The 21814-nt window shown below is 37.3% G+C and overlaps 1 protein-coding gene and 2 non-coding genes across 5 annotated transcripts in view; 1 reads left to right on the forward strand and 2 right to left on the reverse strand.

Annotated features, from left to right (window-relative positions):
• Positions 1-18068, reverse strand: part of RAD51C (RAD51 paralog C) — a 52214-nt gene extending 34146 nt beyond the window's left edge. For 2 of the 3 annotated variants that reach the window (XM_057716267.1, XM_057716265.1), the window contains exons 1-5: positions 17920-18068; positions 15629-15887; positions 14879-15045; positions 13289-13422; positions 2118-2249 (exon numbers count right to left, since the gene is read on the reverse strand). In XM_057716267.1, coding sequence (XP_057572250.1) covers positions 2118-2249; positions 13289-13422; positions 14879-15045; positions 15629-15887; positions 17920-18037 — 810 coding nt within the window. In that variant the 5' untranslated portion in view covers positions 18038-18068. The remainder of the gene's footprint in view (positions 1-2117; positions 2250-13288; positions 13423-14878; positions 15046-15628; positions 15888-17919) is intronic. The other variant, XM_057716266.1, reaches the window with a different exon arrangement.
• TRNAA-UGC (transfer RNA alanine (anticodon UGC)) lies at positions 1006-1078 on the reverse strand. The gene has a single exon. It is a non-coding gene; the product is annotated as a tRNA-Ala (tRNA).
• Positions 7194-7266, forward strand: TRNAR-CCU (transfer RNA arginine (anticodon CCU)). Its single transcript has one exon. It is a non-coding gene; the product is annotated as a tRNA-Arg (tRNA).
• Positions 18069-21814: the final 3746 nt, after the last annotated feature.

The following is a 21814-nucleotide window of genomic DNA, read 5'->3' on the forward strand; positions in this document are numbered from 1 at the left end:
TAAATTTATTTATTTATTTATTTGGTTGTGTTGGGTCTTTATTGCTGCACATGGGCTTTCTCTAGTTGCAGCGAGCAGTGGCTACTCTTCGTTGTGGTGCACGGGCTTCTCAATGCGGTGGCCTCTCTTGTTGCAGAGCATGGGCTCTAAGCATGCAGGCTTCAGTAGTTGCGGCACATGGGCTCAACAGTTGTGGCTCACGGGCTCTAGAGCGCAGGCTCAACAGTTGTGGCACATGGGCTCTAGAGCACAGGCTCAGTAGTTGCGGTGCACGGGCTTAGCTGCTCCGGGCATGTGGTATCTTCCTGTGGCAGGGATCAAACCCGTGTCCCCTGCACTGGCAGGCAGATTCTTACCCACTGCGCCACCTAGGAAGTTCCCTACATTACTCTTCTTAAACACTGCACAGTATACTCCATGTTGTTGTTTCCTGTTTTTTTTTTTTTGGCTGTGCCATGCAGTGCAGCTTGCCAGATCTCAGCTCTCCAACCAGGGACTGAACCCAGGCCACGGCAGTGAAAGCCTGAAATCCTAACCACTAGGCAACCAAGGAACTCCCTATTTCTGTTAAAAAACAAAAACCTAAGGAACTATGCAACCCATTAGGCTTGAGTGCCCCCTACTGGGGACTCCACTGATATTAACAGAATGCTAAATTACAAACTAATGACAAATAATTCAAAGACAGGACACTATGTTCTCAGCAAATGGCAAAAAAAAAAAATCTAAAAACTCAAAAGAAAAAATGTATGTTTTGAAATGATTTTATTGAGGAGTTATTTACAAATGATGTATTACAGCTTTGTGCCAAGGACAAAGCTAATGGTAAAGACAAGGAAACCACGGTAAGCAGCTTGACCTTCTCCCATCTCCTTCCCAGACAAGTGTGTATATTTGTGTCAGTGGTAGGATGAGATTGCAGACAGGGAAGTGTAAAGGCAATAAAAAACAGTTTTTACCTCACTCCTTTTTTTTGGCCGTGCTGCTTGGTTTGCAGCATCTTAGTTCCCTGACCAGGGATCGAACCTGTGCCCCCTGCAGTGCAAATGCAGATTTCTAACCACTGGACCATCAGGGAATTCCCTACCTCACTCCTTTTATCTCTTTACTTCTGACATTATCTTTACCCCTCTCCTCACATTACAAATCTAAAAGAGTTAGCTCCACCTCTGAATATCTAGGTTGTTTACACTATGTAATTTTCCTATCCATCTGAGTCCGTGATTACATACTATGTAATAATCAAAGGCTCAAGAGTAAAAGAAAAATGGGGATGTTGGAAGAGCTTACCTGAAAAACATCAAGTATATTACAAAGAAAACAATGCAGGACTTCCTAGGTGGTGCGGTGGTTAAGAATCCACCTGCCAATGCAGGGGACATGGGTTTGATCTCTACCCCAGTAAGATACCACATGCCATGGAGCAACTAAGCCTGTGCACCACAACTACTGAGCCCACGTGCTGCAACTACTGAAGCCCATGCTCCTAGAGCCCGTGCTCGGCAATAAGAGAAGCCACCACAATGAGGAGCCCACACACCACAACGAAGAGTAGCCCCCACTTGCTGCAACTCAAGAAAGCCCACGCGCAGCAACAAAGACCCAACGTAGCCAATAAATACATACATACATACATACATAGTTAAAAAAAATGACTATCCTTTAAAAAAAGAAAAACAATGCAATTACCAAACATGGCATTTCTTTATCAAAGTCCATTTTTATAATATGGCATCTTGATTATGCTTTTTATTTTCCAGGAAAACCGATATACAACACTTACAACTGGATTTAATTTCTTTATAGAAACCAAACCAAACCAAAACTACATTCAGAACTGTATATATTATTTGCTTTAAGTCAGGCAAATTCTATTCTTGCTATTTCTAGACTTTAACATTTTATTTTTAAATTTTTATTTATTTACTTTTTTTGGCCATGCTGCACGGCATGCAGGACCTTAGTTCCCCAACCAGGGATCAAATCTGTGCCCCTGCAGTGGAAGCACGAATCCTAATCACTGGACTGCCAGGGATTCTATTCTTGCTATTTCTAGACTTTAACATTTTATATAATCTTGACTTTATAATAAAACTCTTTTTACTAATAATACTTACAGCTAATCTGTGGTTATTTGCAAGGCTGATCATTTGCTGGGCTAGGCCATTTAGTAATCGAGTACGAAGGGATAGGTCATCTAGGTCATGACGAAAAGGAAAAGCAATACCATCCACTATCACTAGTCGAACCTAAATACAGAAGAGATAATAATATTAGGCTTGGTATTTAAAATAATAAATGGCAACCAAAAAGCAGAGTCCATTACAGAAAAAAAAGAACAAAAAAACAAAAAACCTTAAAATGCAGGGTTCTATTTCCAATTCTTCAAAGGCTTTATTTTGGTTGGGAATAAATCTGTTCAATACTTTCTGCACTAGTCACCAAAAGTTAAAATATACTCTGGTTTGATAATTTATCATCATTAAAAAGTAATTCAGCAAAAGAGAAAGGGGCAATTACAATTTTCTTGTAATTTGCCACTACACCCAGTCTTTACAGAGATGTACTGATGAAAAGCACTTTTGAGCTGTTAGCGAAGCCAATTTCTCAATTAAATGTCAATTTTGCCTTCAGGGTTCTTTTTACGTTAAAAAAAAAACCCTCCCAAATATTAAATTATAAAACTTTTTTCAAAAGCTTAATTTTTGATATACTTTTTCTTCTTAACTTAAAATATACTATATGACAATCAACCATTACAGAATCTGTCATAATACAGAATTCAGCAAGAGGCAGGTTTGTCTTGAATTCTAATCAAGAAAGTTTGCTTACAAATGATAAACATTTCCATGACACTTTCATTTCTAATATAATCTAAATAATGGCTTCTATGGTGAAGTTAAGTAGTATATAACCTAAGATCCAAGAACAAAGAGAATCTGGAAACTAATCTAAATGTAAACAAACAAAATACTACAAGATTATATATATTTCTTCTACCTAATAAGGACTAGGGTAAAGAAGAAGCTTTTGTGAAGCACTGTCTAAGTAAGACATTTTTATATCTTTTATTCATTCCTTCATTCAACAACTTTCCAAGCATTGGGGAACAAGAAATAAGAACCCTGTTCTCCTGGAGCTTATGTTCTAGTGGACTAAGGGACAATTAACATGCAAACAAATACATGAATAAGAAAATTTCTTTCCTTTTTTTTTTTAGTCAACAAATTACAGGTTTATTATAAAAGGATATAACTCAGTGCCATATGATCCAGCAATCCCACTCCTGGAGAAAACTATAATTCTGGAGAAAACTATAATTCAAGACACATGCACCCCAATGTTCATAACAGCACTATTCACAGTAGCCAAGACATGGAAGTAACCTAAATGTTCATTGACAGATGAAGGGATAAAGAAGCTGTGGTATATATACACAATAGAATACTACTCAGCCATAAAAAAGAATGAAATAACGCCATGTGCGGCAACATGGATGGACCTAGAGATTATCATAATAAGTGAAATAAGTCAGAAAGAGAAAGACAAATACCATATGATATCACTTATATGCGGAATCTAAAACATGACACAAGTGAACTTATTTACAAAACAGAAGTAGACTCAGACATAGAAAACAAACTTATGGTTACTAAAGGGGAAAGGGGGTGAGGGAGGAATAAATTAGGAATTTGGGATTAGCAGATACAAACTACTACATATAAAATAAACAACAAGGTCTTTTTATATAAAACAGGGAACTATATTCAATATACTGTGATAAACTATAATGGAAAAAATATGAAAAAGAATATGAGTATATATGTATAACCGAAATCACTTTGCTATACACCACAAACAACACAACATGGCAAATCAACTACACTTCAATTAAAAAAAAAAGGACATAACTCAGCAACAGCCAGATGGAAGAGATGCATAAAGAAGGGACATGGAGCTTTCATGTTCTCTCCCAGAGCCATTCTCCTAGTACCTCCATGGGTTCACCAACTCAGAAGCTCTGAATAAGATCATTTCTGATAATGATAGGAGCTATGAAGAAACTAAAATGGGGTAAAATGACAAAGAATCAGTAGGTGATGGGGTAGAGGGAAGCTAACTTAGACTAGATGTAAGGGAAGGCATCCATAAGAAAGACTCAATAGAACTGAGTCCTGGATAAGAACCTCTAGGAGGGGAAGACAACCGCGTATAAGGAATAGGAAGGGCAAAGGCCCTAAGACACAAAGTTTGGCAAGTTTAAAGGGTCAGAAATAAAGTACTGAGGGGGAATGGTAGGAAATTACATCAGAAAGGATCAGCAGTATGCTGAGGCCAAATTCTACAGGCTCCTGAGCCAAGTGGTACATTTTTAGAAATTTTATAAATCCATCATTAAATATAGTCATTAGTAAAAAGTAAACTATATAAACTTATGAGTAAATAAATTATATTAAAACATGGACAACAGATACTGAAAACTCATTCCTACTACATTTTACTATTATCTATGCTCTTAAGGTTATTTACATCTATTTTACCTTTATAGTAGAAACACTACATAATGATGTGCATTGTTTCTTCTCTACTCCATGTCCAATGACATCATACTTGAAATCAGCCATGATAGGAGTATTTTCTACATGGAAATCAGCAAGGAAATCAGCTACAGATCAGGACTCGATTTGTTATGCTGGTTGTCTAGACTTTTAATAAAGTGATGCAAAAATGTCATAATCAGATTGACCTTAAAAATGTGTTGTATCTATAGAGAACAGACCTGTGGTTGCCAAGGGGAGGAAGGTAAGGCAGGGAAGCATCACTTTGCTGTACAGCAGAAATTAACACAACATTATACATCAACTATACTTCAATAATATTTTGTAGTGTTGGGTCTGCATCCATTACATTGTGAACTACAAAAAAATTGAGGAAATATGCTTCTACTTTTGGAAAATGAATCCAATAACTAGGAACGATCATTAACTGAAATCAAAAGAAGAAAAATATTCCACAGGAAAACACTATATAATTGCTAGTTTTGGTCCTAGGGCATTTGTAAGGAGTCCCAAATACTTAGGGCATCCAAGGACCTCTCTGCTCAAACCAGAGGAGGTATATAGCCTAACCTATAACAGAAGAACAGAAATAGCCTGTTTTCCTCTCCACAATACAGATTTTACTGAAAGTGGCTGAATTACAAAGATATGGACCTTTTGCTAAGAGGTAACTGTCACACTGATGGCTTTTTTCCAAGTTTAGGGAGCAAGTTCTGAATAGGCTCTGGTGAGTTTCCTTGGTTTCTCAAAAGGGAGATTATACTTAATGATGGAAAGTCAATGAAGTACAGAGTTTGAGTGGGTAGAATAAAACAAGCATTGTCAAACAAACAAAAAACCCCAAAACCCAAAAACCAAGTGTCGTCATTGAACTCATAAAAGCTGAAATTAAAAAATCACCAATGTGGGGCTTCCTTTGTGGTCCAATGACTAAGACATTGCCTTCCAATGCAGCAGGTGCAGGTTCGATACCTAGTTGGGGAACTAAGATCCCACATGCCTCCTAGCCAAAAAACCAAAGCATAAAACAGAAGGAATATTGTAACAAATTCAATAAAGACTTTAAAAATGGTCCACATCAAAAAAACTTCAAAAAAAAGAAAAAAAGTTACCAATGTGAATTTTTTTTTGGTCACACCTGTGGCTTGCAGGAATCTTAGCTGTTCAACCAGGGATCGAACCCATGCCCCCTACAGTGGAAAGTGTGGAATCCTAACCTCTGGACCATCAGGGAATTCCTTCCAACATGAATTTTTTTAAATAAAAATTAGGAATCTCAGAGAGTTTTAAACTCTTTATGTTCAAGAAACATTTTGTGTAGTATAATTCCCTTTTCCTCAGGAATTCTTTCCTTTGTGCAACTATCAAAGAAGAAATGACTCCATTTGACATTCCTTGTTTTCTCACTATTCACTAACACTAAGAGTGGTTTATCAGAGATATGAAATCTTCCCCATATCACAGATCACAGATAAATGGTTCAGTATAGAAAAATGAAAAAAACTGAGGATGTATCAAAATATTGTAATGTCAGCAAAATAACCATATTTTCCATTTTCACAAAATAAAGATCAATAAAGACCCCATAAAGAAAGAATATAAGAACATAAAAATTATGAGAAGCATTTAAGAACATACTTCCTGTCACAATCAGTCATCCAGATTTCTGGTCTCTTTTATCTTTTAGGGAGAAATCCTGATGTAAGCAAAATGCAAGAAAATTCTGTAGTAGTCAACCTTATGGTCCATATTTTGAGGAAAATACAGAAATTAATTAATTAATTAATTAATTTACTTATGGCCACACCATGTGGCTTGTGGGATTTTAGTTCCCAACCAGGGATCGAACCTAGGCCCTTGACAGTGAGAGTGAGAAGCCTTAGCCACTGGACAGCCAGGGAATTCCCCAGAAAATAATTTAAAACCAGAAATAAACATTAACTAGAGTTCATCAATGAATACAGTAAAGTTGTTGGATACAAAATTAATACACAGAAATCTGTTGCATTTCTATACAATAACAACCAAAGATCAGAAAGAGAAATTAAGGAAACAATCCCATTTACCACTGCAACAAAAAGAATAAAATATCTAAGAATAAACCTACCTAAGGAGGCAAAAGACCTGCACTCTGAAAACTGTAAGACGCTAATGAAAGAAATTGAAGATGATACAAACAGATGGAAAGATATACCACGTTCTTGGATTGGAAGAATCAATATTGTGAAAATGACTATACTACCCAAGGTAATCTACAGATTCAATGCAATCCCTAGCAAATTACCAATGGTACAGATCTAGAACAAAAAAATTTTTAATTTGTATGGAAACACAAAAAACCTGGAGTACCCCAAGCGATCTTGAGAAAGAAAAACTGAGCTGGAGGAATCAGTCTGACTTCAGACTCTACTGTAAAACTACAGTAATCAAAACAGTATGGTACTGGCAAAAAAATAGAAACATCAATATGGAACAGAATAGAAAGCCCCAAGATAAACTCATGCACCTAATCTATGACAAAGGAGGCAAGAATATACAATGAAGAAAAGACAGTCTCTTTAATAAGTGGTGGTGGGAAAACTGGACAGCTACACGTAAAAGAATGAAATTAGGACACTCCCTAACACCAGGACTTCCCAGATGGTCCAGTGGCTAAGACTCTGCGCTCCTAATGCAGGGGGCCCAGGTTCAATCCCTGGTCAGGGAACTAGATCCCACATGTATGCCACAACTAAGAACTCTGCATGCTGCAACTAAAAATCCTGCACGCCACAACCAAGACCTGGCGCAACTTAAATAAACAAATAAATAAACAGAATACTCCCTAACACCATACACAAAAATGAACTCAAAATGGACTAAAGACCTAAATGTAAGGCTGGAAACTATAAAACTCTTAGAGGAAAACAGGCAGAACACTTTTTGACATAAATCACAGCAAGATCTTTTTTGACCCATCTCCTAGAGTAATGAAAATAAAAACAAAAATAAACAAATGGGACCTAATTAAAGTTAAAAGCTTTTGTATAGCAAAGAAAACCATAAACAAGCTGAAAAGACAACTCTCAGAATGGGAGAAAATGTTTGCAAACAAGCAACTAACAAGAGATTAATCTCCAAAATATACTAATAGCTCATGCAGCTCAATATCAACAAAACAACCAACCTAATCATAAAATGGACAGAAGACCTAAACAGACATTTTTCCAAAGAAGACATAAATATGGCCAACAAACACATGAAAAGATGTCCAACATCACTAATTATTAGAAAAATGCAAATCAAAACTACAATGACGTATCACCTCACACCAGTCAGAATGGCCATTATCAAAAAAATCTACAAAGAATAAATGCTGGTGAGGTTGTGGAGAAAAGGGAATCTTCTTACACTGTCGGTAGGAATGTAAATTGATACAGCCACTACGGAGAACAGTATGGAAGTTCCTTAAAAAACTAAAAATAGACCTACCACATGATCCAGCAATCCCACTACTGGGCATATACCCTGAGAAAACCATAATTCAAAAAGATACACGCACCCCAATGTTCACTGCAGCACTATTTACATTAGCCAGGACATGGAAGCAACCTAAAGCCCATCAACAGAAGAATGGCTAAAGAAGAGTCGGTACATATATACAATGGAATATTAGCCACAAAAAGGAACAAAACTGTGCAATTTGCAGAAATGTGGATGAACCCAGAGACTGCCATACAGAGTGAAGTAAGTCAGAAAGAGAAAAACAATGTCATATAGTACTGCTTACATGTGGAATCTAGAAAAATGATACAGATGAATTTATTTGCAAAGCAGAAACAAAGACGGGGGTGGGATGAATTGGGAGATTGGGATTGACATATATACACTACTATGTATAAAACAGATAACTAGTGAGAACCTACTGTATAGCACAGGGAACTCTATTCAATGCTCTGTGGTGACCTAAATGAGAAGGAAATCCAAAAACGAGGGGATAATGTGTATGTACAGCTGATGCACTTTGCTGTACAGCAGAAACTAACACAACATTGTAAAGCAACTATACTCCAATAAAAATTAATTTAAAAAAAAAGTCTACAAACAATAAATGCTAGAGAGGGTGTAGAGAAAAGGGAACCCTCTTATACTCTTAGTGGGAATGTAAACTGGTACAGCCACTATGGAGAACAGTATGCAGGTTCCTCAAAAAACTAAAAATAGAGCTACCACATGATCCAGCAATCACACTCCTGGGCATAGATCTGGAGAAAAACATAATTCGAAAAGATATTTACATGCACCCCAAAGTTCACTGCAGCACTATTTACACTAGCCAGGACATGGAAGCAACCTAAACATCCATCAACAGATGAATGGATAAAGAAGATGTGATAGGGACTTCCTAGGTGGTGCAGTGGTTAAGAATCCACCTGCCAATGCAGAGGACATGGGTTCAATCCCTGCCCCAGGAAGAACCCACATGCCGTGGAACAACTAAGCCCGTGTACCACAACCATTGAGCCTACGCTCTAGAGCCCATGAGCCACAACTATTGAGCCCGTGTGCCGAAACTATTGAAGCCTGCATGCCTAGAGCTGAGCACTGCAACAAGAGAAGCCACCACAATGAGAAGTCTGTGCACCACAATGAAGAGTAGCCCCCACTTACCACAACTAGAGAAAGCCCATGTCCAGCAACGAAGACCCAATGCAGCCAATTAATTCATTAATTTTTAAAAAAGATGTGATACACATATACAATGGAATATTACTCAGCCACAAAAAAAGAATGAAATAATCCCATTTTCAGCAACACGGATGGACCTAGAGATCATCATACTGAGTGAAGTAAGCCAGACAATGACAAATATCACACGCTATCGCTTATATGTAGAATCTAAACAATGATACAACTGAATTTATTTAAAACAGAAACAGACTTACAGACTTAGAAAACAAACTTATGGTTATCAAAGGGGAAAAGGTGGGGGGTGGGGAGGGATAAATTAGGAGGTTGGGGAAAAAAAAAAGGAAAGAAAGAAATGGTAGGAATTCATTAAATTCCTCAACAACGACAACAAAAACACAGGAAGCTAATCAATTCAGCAAAAAAAATACACCTCTGTTGTTTCACTTTCATCATACTTGTTAACATAAGCAAAAATAACAACCAGTGTTTATGTTAAAACAGTACTTGTTCATCAGTGATGGGAGCATCTTCTTTGATGAACTGGACAGCCATCAAGTGCTTATTGGTAGCTTAATTTTGCAAATAATGGCATAGGTCCGATATGGATAAATAAGTTCAGCAAAATTCAGATCGATGAAAACCTCATACATTGGCGGTGGGAATGTAAAACGGTTCATTCAGCAATCATGAAAAATAGTTTGGCAGGGCCTCAAAAAGTTAAACAGAATTACCATATGATCCAGCAATTTTGCTCCTAGGTATATAGCCAAAAGCATTAAAAACTGGCACTAAAACAAATATGTGTACACATGTGTTCATTGCAGCACAATTCACAATAATCAAAAGATGAAATCAGTCTCAATGTCCATCAATAGAATATTATTAAGCCTAGAAAGGAACGAAGTTCTGACACATGCTACAAAGTGGATGAACATTGAACACGTTATGCTAAGCGAAAAAAACAGACAAAAAAGTCACACACCTTATGATTCCATTCATATGCAACATCCTGAGTAGGTAAATCCAGAGACAAAAAACAGATTGGTGGTTGCCACGGGCTTTGCAGGGAGGGAGGAATAGGGAGCAACTCCTTAATGGGTACAAGTTTCCTCTTAAGATGACAAAAACATTTTGGAACTAGATATAAGCAGTGGTTGTACAACACTGTGAATGTACTAAGTGCACTGAATTGTTCACTTTAAAATGGTGAATTTTATTATGTGAATTTAACCTCAGTAAAAAATCAAATCAACAAAGTTTTCTGTAAGACTGAATTGGCTATACAGAATTTACAACAAAGAATACTGTACATTTTACTACTTATAAATTGTGTGCTATACATCCTTTATATAAGTAACTTTATAATAAACTTATGTATGTAAAAATGGGCATATATTCTTTTCCTGGAAAGCCAGTCATTAAACATTTACCAGCATATCAATGGAGAGGTAAGAAGAATCAGATCATAGATATATTTATTCAGTGGTTCTCAAAGGCCAGAAGATGGTGGGATGATATATTCAAATTGCTGAAAGAAAAAAAACTGTCGACCAAGAATTGTATATCTAGCAAAAGTATTCTTCAAAAATGAAGCAGCAATTAAGAGACTTCCAGATAAACAAAGTTTATCACTACTAGACCTATTCTACAAGAAATGCTAAAAAGAGCCCTTCAGGCTGAAATGAAAAGACACTAGACAGTACAGTAATTTGAATCCACACACAGAAATAAACAGCAGTAAATGTAACTACATAGGAAAACCTAAAAAGTCAGCATTAATGTATTTTTAGTTTGTAACCCTTTATTTTCTGATATGATTTAAAAGATAACTATATAAAACAATAAATAAAAATCTATGGTACTGGGTAATCAATGTATAAAGATGTAATGTTTGACAATAACAACATAAAGAGGGATAAAAGTAGCTATATAGCAGCAAGGTTTCTATATATTGTTGAAACTAAATAGGTATTAGTTCAAACTATATTGCTATGAATTAAGATGTTAATTGCAATCCCCAGGGCAACTAAGAAAATAAGTAGAAAAATATAGTAAAAGAAACAAGGGAACCAAAAGGGTATACTAGAAAATATCTATGTAATTTAAAAAGAAGGCAGTGATGGAGAAATTAAAAAATAAGGTATAAGACATATGGGGGAAAAAAAGCAAAAGAGCAGAAGTACCTCCTTATCAGCAAGCATGCTAAATGTAAATGAATTAAACTCTCCAATTAAAAGGCAGATATTGGCAGAATGGATTTAAAAAATGACCCATGCGGGACTTCCCTGGTGGCACAGTAGTTACGAATCTGCCTGTCAACACAGGGGACATGGGTTCAATCCCTGGTCCGGGAAGATCGTACACGCCGAGGAGCAACTAGCTTGTGTGCCACAACTACTGAGCTCTCACACTCAGTGGCGCCACAACTAGAGAGAAGCCCACATGCTGCAAAGAAAAGTCCGCGCCACAATGAAAGATCCCACGTGCCACAACAAAGACCTGACACAGCCAAAAATAAATAAATAAATAAATTTTTTTTAAAAAAGATAAGGAAGAGAAGATTTAACAACACTATAAATCAACTAGAATTAGCACATATATATGTAACACTCCACTCAACAGCAGAGTACACATTCTTCTCAAGTGCACATGGAATGTCCTCCTGGATAGACCAGATGTTAGGTCACAAAATAAGTCTCAAATTTATAAAGATGGAATCATATAAAGTTATCTTCTCTGACCAGAATGGAATGAAATTAGAAACAGCAGAAAGACATTTGAAAAATTCACAAATATGTGGAAATCAAGCAACACACTCAAATAAACAATGAGTCAAAGAAGAACTCACAATGGAAATTAGAATATACTTAAAGATAAATCAATATTAAAAAATGATATACCAAAATTTATAGGATACAGTGAAAGTAGCGTTCAGAGAAAAATGTATAGCTCTAAACAACTATATTTCAAAAAATGAGGGAATTTCCTCTCAGTCCAATGGTTAGGACTCCATGCTCTCATTGCCAAGGGCCTGGATTCAATCCCTGGTCAGGGAACTGAGATTCCACAAGCCGTGTGGTGTGGCAAATAAATAAATATTAAAAAAAAATAATAAAGATCTCAAACCAATATCCTAAACTTCTATTTTAAAGAACCAGAAAAAGAAGAGCAAACTAATCCCAAAGAAAGTAGAAGAAAGAAAATAATAAAAATTAAAGTGGAAATAATCAAAATAGACAAGAAAGAAACAACGGGAAAAATCGCTGAAATCAAAAGTAGATTCTTCGAAAAGATCAACAAAATTGACAAGCCTTTAACTAAAATGACTAAGAAAAAGAGAGAAGTCGCAAATCACTCCAGTCAGGAAGGAAAGTAGGAACGCTACTACTAACCTTAGAGAAATAAAAACAAAGAGAATATAATGAACATCTGTATGCCAAAAATTAGATAACCTAGATGAAATGGACAAATTAATTGAAAGACACAAAATACCAAAATTGACCAAAGATACAGAAAATCTAAATAGATTTATAACAAGTAAAAAGATGGGATCAGTAATCAAAAGCCTTTCAACAAAGGAAAAATCAGGACCAGACAGCTTCACTGGTGAATTCTATGAAATTTTAAAGAATTTACAAAAATCCCTCTCAAACTATTCCAAAAAGTAGAGAAGGGAACTTCCTAACTCATTTTATGAAGCCAATATTACAACGATACCAAAGCCAGACAAAGACATCACCAGCAAAGAAAACCACAGACCAATTACAGATGCAAAAATCCTCAATAAAATACTAGCAAACTGAATCCTGTAGTATATTGAAAGGATTATATACCATGATTAAGCAGGATTTATCCTAGAAATGCAAAGGTGGTTTAATATGAAAATCAATCAATGAAACACACCAGATTAATAGAATGATGGGGGAAAAAAGCCACATAATCGTCTCAATCGATTCAGAAAAAGCATTTGACAAAACCCAACACCTTTCATGATAAAAGCAATCAACAAATTAGGAATAAAAGAGAGCTTCCTCAACCTGATAAAGATTGAGCCATACCTTTGAGTGTTCTGAAAGGAAGTCTGGAAGCAGATAAACTTGTGCCAGTAGCTCTGTGTAGTCATGACAACGAAAATAATAAATATGGGAAAGAATATTTTCAAGAGTGAAATCCTGCAAAGCTTTTGGGTGCTCTGAAATAAACAACAAAACAATCTTAAAATAGTTTTACCTGTCATTTTACAAACTATCATTTCATAATTCCTGACCTCTTATTTTCACCTTTTCCACTATTTCCTTACATACTAGACTATCTAGAAATGGTTTAGACACATATACAAGTAGAGCTTTAACGTCGGCCTCTTCATACTTCTAGTTATTGGCTTCCAGTGAATGGAAGTAACATAATGGAATTTCTTTTTTTTCTATAAGACTCCAAATTAAGAGTTAAAAGGAAAATGTTCAAAAGAAGCATATTTTTACCTTAAATGCCATAGTATAATTTGATATTTAAGTAGAAACAATGATATAAAATAAAATCCCTTCCTTAGATTGGATTTTTAAAAATAACCAGATTGGTTCTGTACATATTTCAGAGAGAAACCAGTTAAAAATCATTACATTTAAGAACATACTTAAGTTTTAACACTGAAAGAAAAACCAAGAAAGTAAATTTCAGAAAACATTGCCTATTACAAATATACATCTAAGCAGTTCATTTTTAACCAAAAAACAACAGCCTAATCACACACCAATCATTAAAAATTATATTCCAGTGCTACATCCACAATATTTACAATAAGATCTTAAGACATTATTACAAATTACACCTGTGACATGAATAGCTTGAGGGACCTTCAATAGATATACTGGTCATTGGTTAAAAAAGACACTTAGTACTCCAATGAAAATAAAAATATCCAGCTGATTCTATTCAGTTAAAGGGAACACAAACATCTTGTGAAAATGTTTTTTAACATTTCTAGAGAAAAGAATAAGGACTGCACATCTGAAAAATAAAATACAATAAAGCAAAGGAAAACAGTCAGACCAGAAACCATTTAATTTTATGAGTAACTGAAGGACAAATTACCTTAAAAAACTTTTTTAATCAAACACTTTATTTCCATATAATAAGGGCAAAAAACCTTCCCAACACTTTAACAATACAGTTAACACAGTCATGAAGTCAACTACATACTACTCAGAGCCACATGAGGTCAATCAGCCTAATTTTCCAAACATTTCCAGACATGATTTTTCAAGGCCACCCTTGGTTTTTGGAAAAACCAGTATGAAAGTCAATATACACTGAATGCATTGAGACAACATTTCAAACTTATATTAAGGTATCCAACAACATTAGCTTACACCTGGCAGGCCAGAGCATGATTTGAAGTCATACACTGAAATACACACAGGTTTTGCCCCAGAGCTGCTACAGCAAAAAGTGAGGGCCATAAAAGGGGAAGAAAAGGCCAGCCCAGGTGTGGCATTTCTCAACTTGTAAGAGAAGTATGAGAGTTTAACACTAGTACACAGTCAAGTCATTAAGCTTCAAGTTCCAAATGGTCTCTTGGTAAGGCCTGAGATGGATACAAATGCAAATTACTTTTATTATACAGAAAAAAAGAGCACTTGCTAACTTACCTTCTCCCATATGTGTTCCTGCTATAAGCTGCAGGTGCTGAATGCAGGCATTAGCAAGGTCTACCACTCTATCGACCATAAAACTCCCCTCTGTATCAAGAAAAACAGCTTCACCTTCCACTCCTCCAAAACATTCTGGTATCTGCACATCTACTGCCAACTGCATACTGTCAAGAGAAAGAACTGAAATGACTAACCACTATTATGATTATCTAAGGCAGTGTTTTTCAAAGTCCAGATCACCACCCATTAGATGCCACTAAATATTTTACAGGTATAAATTACTGTGCAAGGCGACAGAGACGTTTGACTCTCCATGGCTCCAAACATATGTGAATCAATTGATGAATGGATTAGGGGGAGGATGTGCCTATAAAACAAGGACTCTTTAGAGGTTTTTAGGCTTCTGGGAATGGAACTCTTTCTTATTATACATAAATCTATTTTCAAACATTTGGTTTACAAATATATTCTCAGGAATTAATTCTAAAATAAAGTAGAATAAAGACTTCTTTACCCTACTGACCACACTATACTGTTGCAAAAGAAACACTTTTTAATATCAAAATAACTGTATCAATTAATCAAGATGGGGTATTGAAGTAAGGCAAATGTTGATTTATTTGAGGCACACATACATACACACAAAATTACGAGCACATACATGCCTTTTTTGGTCTCCTAACCGTATACCTACAACACAATACTCTGTTACTTACATAAACGTAAGAGAAGAACATTTTATTTTACCATAATTGTGTTTTTCCAACACCTGGTGCACCACAAATTTCTGTTGTTTTGGTTAAGGGTATTCCACCCCCAAGAATATTATCTAGTGCTGAACAGAAGGTAATTATGAAGCTCTGGGTATGCTCCTGCTCAAGAAGTTCCAGTGCCGTACACTTCTTGCCTGACTCAGCTGTACCAGAATAACTTGTTTTATTTGTGACACATTCTCTTCTTACAATTTGCAGAGTTTCTAAGGCTTCCTCCTTAGATATCCCAACTTCTGAAAGTAAGAAACAGAAACAAAAACACCTGATTTTAGAGATTTATAACAGTCTAATATGCTACTGAGTTGTCTTCATTAATTTTAATATTTAGATAACAAGAGTGATGCCAAGGGTAGAGAAACATAAATATAACATTCAATTAACTATTTAATTTTTCGAGTTAATAAAGGCATTTATCTGTTTTCTTAGTCTTCACATACTTAAAAGACTTATCTATTACCTCAGAAACAGAATTCAGAAACCTAAACTCTAAAGCATTTCTGAGTACCTACAAGAGTATCTCAGAAGGTAGAAATGGAAATGTACTTTTTTTTCTTTTGGTCCTTTTTACTATCTCTTTTGGTCTTATGAAGCCATAATAAACTTGCTCTCATAAGATATAAACATTTTTTAGAAAAGAATGAAAACGGCCTCTTTGTCTAATACAAGATGCAAATTTAAGAAGTACATGTGCACAGTGAAAAATTTTCATGAAAACACTGGAATGAAAAATTCATGGATCACTGCAAACTATTTAATAAGAAAAATTATTTGATGCACAGTTTAAACAATACATTTATGCTTCCTCAACTACACAATTTCATTCCTGACAAGGCCTGAGAAGTGAAAATAAAATTACAAACCAAGCTGCTTATGGAAGAAATGGTGAGGATGGCATCACTTATGAGTTTGATATATCAGTGCTTGATTGTAACGATATGAACTATAAATTTGGTGCTGACAAAAGACAATATTGGTGCTAAGGAAATGAAAATTCCAACTAATTTAAGAGCCTTAACTCTGGAGTCAGATTACTTAGCTCTGTCAATCCTGACTGCAACATTTACTGTGTAGTCACTATGCATGGCCAAGTTACTTTTTTATGCCTCAGACTTTTCTTCTATAAAATGGGAATGAAAATACACATAAAAACCTTGATAGTAAATGTAAAATAGCTAGTGGGAAGCTGCTGCATAACACAGGGAGATCAACTAGATGACAGGTGATGACTTAGAGGGGTGGGATAGGGAGTTTGGAAAGGAGTCCCAGGAGGGAGGGGATATGGGGATATACGTATAAATACAGCTGATTCACTTTGTTGTACAGCAAAAACTGAAAGGAAAAAAAAACCCTCCGTAGAATACTAAGGCCATCCAAAGTGCTCAATAATTGTTAGGTATTATTACCATTCAGATTCTCTCATTTCTTTTTTGTAAAACCAATCTGTTGAAAGAAAATGAGCCCATCAAACTCTGGGGGATACAGTCTTTGGCATAAGACTTAAGACAAATAGTTAACATCGGATCTACAGCATTCTTCTTTAGTGGAGAGTTGAAACCTTATATTACCTCGTTAAGGGCAATGACAAACTTCTGTTCTATCTCAGTTCTGGGCATACTGTAGTGTAATGTGCACAGTGAGAATGACCGCAGACAGCTTCATTTTTGTATACCTCAGGAGGCAGTGGTTCCCACCAACATATAATCTATAGTTGTGAGATTTGGGGCTTTTCAGTTGAATTACATTAAGAGAAGCGATGTCTTCTTTCTACTGCTTTCTCCCGGTTCTGGGGATTCTACTCCCTTTTTCACTCTTAATTTATCTCAGCCTGTCACGAATCGTGCATTTCTTAAATTTAATCCCTGCCCCTTGGATCTTGGAACAGTGAAAATCAGACAGCCTGTTTGGATTCCAAGCCTGCCTCCGCAGCTTCCTAGCCCACTCATGATGAAAAGTTACTTAGCCTCTTCAAGCATCAGTTCCTTCACCTATATATCTGACATAATCATCCACGTTAAAAGGGTTCTTTTGAGTATAAATGAGACAATCCTCAGAGCTTTCTGCAGGCACTAGTAGAGACAGCAATTGATGAATGTTTCCAAGACCACAATTCTAACCATTCAAACCATACTTAAGTGGAGTCAAGGAGCTGTTTCACGGTGTAAACGCGGCGGCGGGCGGAAAAAGAATCTGGCCGAGACAGAACGGAGATGGAGGCGGCACAGACGGCGGCCACAGTGTCTCAGCTTGCACTCGGGAGTCGGTTACCTTTGCTGAGCTCGGAGGGTTTCACCTCTAGGAGTTCCCCAGCAGTCTGGAAACCTGCAGACACCAGCTTCACCCGCACCGCTGCGGAAAGGGGTAAACTCACTAAATCCCGCTGCATTTCAAAACCAAGCACCTATGCGCGCAGCTGCGCAGGCCCAGAGCCGGCCAAGCCCGCGCGCCTGCGCCGGCCGCGCTGCGTGACGTCAGACGTAAGGCGGAAGCGGTGGGGTCCGCGGCCTGGCCCCACGCGGCCTTGAGCTTTGGGGCTCTGCGTCAGCCTGGGGCACTTTCAGATGTGGACCCCGTTTCCATCGTGATGCTTCCAAATCTCATTTAAAGTCTGCACATCAAACGTCCATCCTGACAGTAAAAAGATGGATGGAGACCGCAGGATGCAAAGCCAGGCCCAGTGGGTCTCACCACATTTCCTCACCTCCAGCCTGACCGGCGGGTGGAGGCCCCAGGGTTGTTAGTAGGAATGACCACCCCTAATGGAAGCTACGAGCAGAGACTGGCATGCTCCCGCTTTTGGGTGTGGAACAGCCGTATAAAGATCACTCCATCCCCGTTATAAGGTTCCAATGTCTCGGCTCTTCTGGCTGGGTGCCCCCTTTGCTAGGCCCCCTCACTTTTCCCGCCCTGGCCCTCGCGAGGGATTGTGGGCCAGCCCCCCACGGCCTTGGAGCGCGCTTGGCGCAGCATCCCCGCACCCACCCAAGTCTTCCCGCAAGTCGAGTCGAGCGGCGCGTGATAGTTTCTGAGACCGTTAATTCTTCACGGCCTGCCTAGAAGTAGCTGGAAAAGTAAGCAAGTAATGGCCCCAGAGTGGGCTGGACGTGGGTCCCCTGGCCCTTGAGAGGGAGGAGTTGGGCTACGCAAGAGCTCCCATTCTGGTACAGAGTTGATAAGGGACCACTTCTAAAATAGAGAATTTTGAGGCAATTGAGAGGCGGTTTGGAAGGTGGTTTGCAAAGTCTTTTCTTTGCCCAGGAGAGTATAATTTATTTAAGGGAGTAACTCATTCCCTACCTTTAGGCGACGGTTCTTAGCCTTGACTTTTCTTCCTAGCTTAAAGGAACTCCTTAAATATTGCAAGTCAGAGCCCTTTAAGTACATAAGATCTAAGGAAGGAAATGTGCTGACCACTTTAGCAAATCCTACACATTTCCAGTGCTCACAGCCATGCCGCGCGGGAAAATAAGGACATGAAAGCTCAGAGCACAGTTTTCTTAAAGCCAAAGTTAAAACCGAGCACCCTTTTTTTCTTCCCTGAGCTACCTCTAAATTGTGAGGTAGCTCTTGGACTGAGGGTGGGGAGGTGGGGGAAATTCGAGAAGTATGTGTCCCCCATTTGATAGGGCAGGAAAAGTCTGGTAGGACTAGTCAAAATGTGGTTTATTCGCCACTCTGTATGTTGCTTATCTTCTAGTACGGTCCACATCTGGACATACAGGGGGCATTACATAGATGTCCACTGGGAGAATTCGAGCTTATGCTTATCAAGTAACCAGGGTCCTGGGTGAAGTAGAGATGGTGTTAACATATTCAGGGATAGCTCTTCAGGTAGTTCGGTCAAACGCAGTGGAATTGGTCATGTTAGAATTTTGTTTCATGAGCTGTGGGAAGTTAAGAAACTAGTTGACTCTATCTGTAGCTATAGTGTTATGTATTATTAATATCTTATTCTGACCCTTGAGTTGCTATAATAATTATTGCTTTCATCATCATTCTTAAGATGTCTTTAATGCAGTTTACTCTATAGTCAGGCTTTCAAACTGGGATCCAGTTTTATGAGGTCAGGCGCCAGGAACTACACAACGCTCTGGGATTTCTATGGAAGGTGCACCTTCCTATACTATCAGGTTTTCTCAAATATTTCTTTAGAGGAAAGAATTGAATGATTTAAGTGGTGAGCCATTTAAAACATTTTCTATTAAACAAGCATTAATATATTGTAGAGTACAATGTAAATGTAAATTTTAAGATAAACATAACACTTTGAGAAGGATCCAGTTTAAACTGGATATTTCAGTAGTCTCCCAAATTTTCCTGCGAGTATGTTATTATTTTCCTTTGCAATTTGGAGTTACTTGATTTTGAGAAGTACTGTTACGGGGAAACAAGCATGAGCTTTGGAGTCATACAAATTTGGGTTTGTATCACTTCTCGGGAAGTTACCAACTGTGAAATTTTCAACAAGTTATTCAGTTTCCTCGCCTGCAGATGGAAGATAATAATATTTCATGGGGTTGTAAGAAAGATTAAATTAACAAATATAAAGTATTTAGCACAGGAGAGGTACATAATAGATATTAAGTTTTTTCTCCATTTAAAAATATTCTAATATATGTATTCAGTCAAATAAAGGCTTATTAAACACCTTGCTCAGCAGAGTGCCAATGCTATGAGCCTTAAAAAAAAATTCCTACAGTTGTACAGTGCCAAAGAAAAGTGGTTTTACGTATTTTATTTTATTTTATTTTATTTTATTTGAATTGATCCTTATCGTAATCCTGTGAGCAGTTTACCCGGGTCCTCATTTAAAACTAGCACATTGAAGGTTGGATCACTTAAGCCACATTAAATATTTAACTGCTAGTTTTGTGCAGGATGACAGGGCAAACAAAAGAATCTATGCCCTCATGAAGCCTTAGTCAATCAGGATTATTATTGAGTTGTATTGCGTTTCTGAATTGTGTTGTTATCTAGATACAATACTAAGGGTAGGAATGAGCTACCAATATGCTGTCAGTATCTATAATTAACCTAAGTATTCAAGTAAAGACACATTTTCATGCTGAATGGGGTATTTTCTAGAGCTGTGGGAGAGAAATAATGTGAATATTTCTGTTACAGCTCAGGAGTTTATTTTCTTTTAGCCTAAGAATATAGAACTTTTTAAAATGGTGACCTTGCGTGTTCAAGTGAATTTGAGAATAGGAAAGGTAAATGAGTGCTGTTTGGACTAAGGAAACTGAGTCAAAGTTTAGCTTTAGAGGCGGTTGTGATATAGCTTAAGACCTCAAACATTTATATTTGGAATAGCAATATCAATTGCACAAGGCCTTGCACATGATAGGAGCTCAAAATATTTGTTGTCCACAAACTCTTGAAACATTGGTCTCACTTGACTTCTGTGATGCCACACTGCTGATTTCTTTCCTAGGCGTTTGGCTTTTCTGTCTCCCTTACAATTTTATCGTTGGTAACCAGGGCAAGAAATGTTGCTGTTCTTTTAAGGCCCCATAGCTGACCTTTCACTGACCACCCAGTTCTGTTCTCTCGTCTCCTTTCTGGTTCTCTCATTCTCTCTATCTCTCTGCTATCTTATTCACATTCACAGTTCAGTGACTATTTATATGCCAATAATTTGTAAATTTGTTTTTCTGTTCTCTGACCTCCAGATGCAAATATCTAATTGCACACAGCGCAATGCTAAATCTCCAACTCAGCCTGTCTTAAACCTAACTCATTATCTTCAGCCCACCCCAAAATCTTTGCCCTCTTCCTGCAGTCCCTGCCTCTGTGAACTGAATATCCATCCTTCTATCTGCACAAACCAGCAACCTAGGAAGCTTCCACATCTCCTTCCCTTTAACTCTCCATGTTCACTATAACCACAAACCCTGTCAATTTTCTCTCTAAAATATCTCAATTATGTTCATATCTCATTTTCTAGGCCAAGCTGTCACCATTTCTCTTATAGGTACTGCAAGAGCCTTTTAGCAGATTTCTCTGCATCTTGTCTTTCCCTCCCCTCTAGTCTGTTCACCCATGCTGCAGATAGGGTCCTTTCTAGAGTATATTTCATTTCCTGTAACTTCCTATTTTGCTCTTAGGATAAAGACCAAATTTCTTAATAAGACTTACAAAAAGTCTTGAACATTCTGGCTCC

The sequence above is a fragment of the Hippopotamus amphibius genome, chromosome 17 (genome assembly GCF_030028045.1).
Source record: "Hippopotamus amphibius kiboko isolate mHipAmp2 chromosome 17, mHipAmp2.hap2, whole genome shotgun sequence".
NCBI classification, from domain to species: domain Eukaryota; kingdom Metazoa; phylum Chordata; class Mammalia; order Artiodactyla; family Hippopotamidae; genus Hippopotamus; species Hippopotamus amphibius.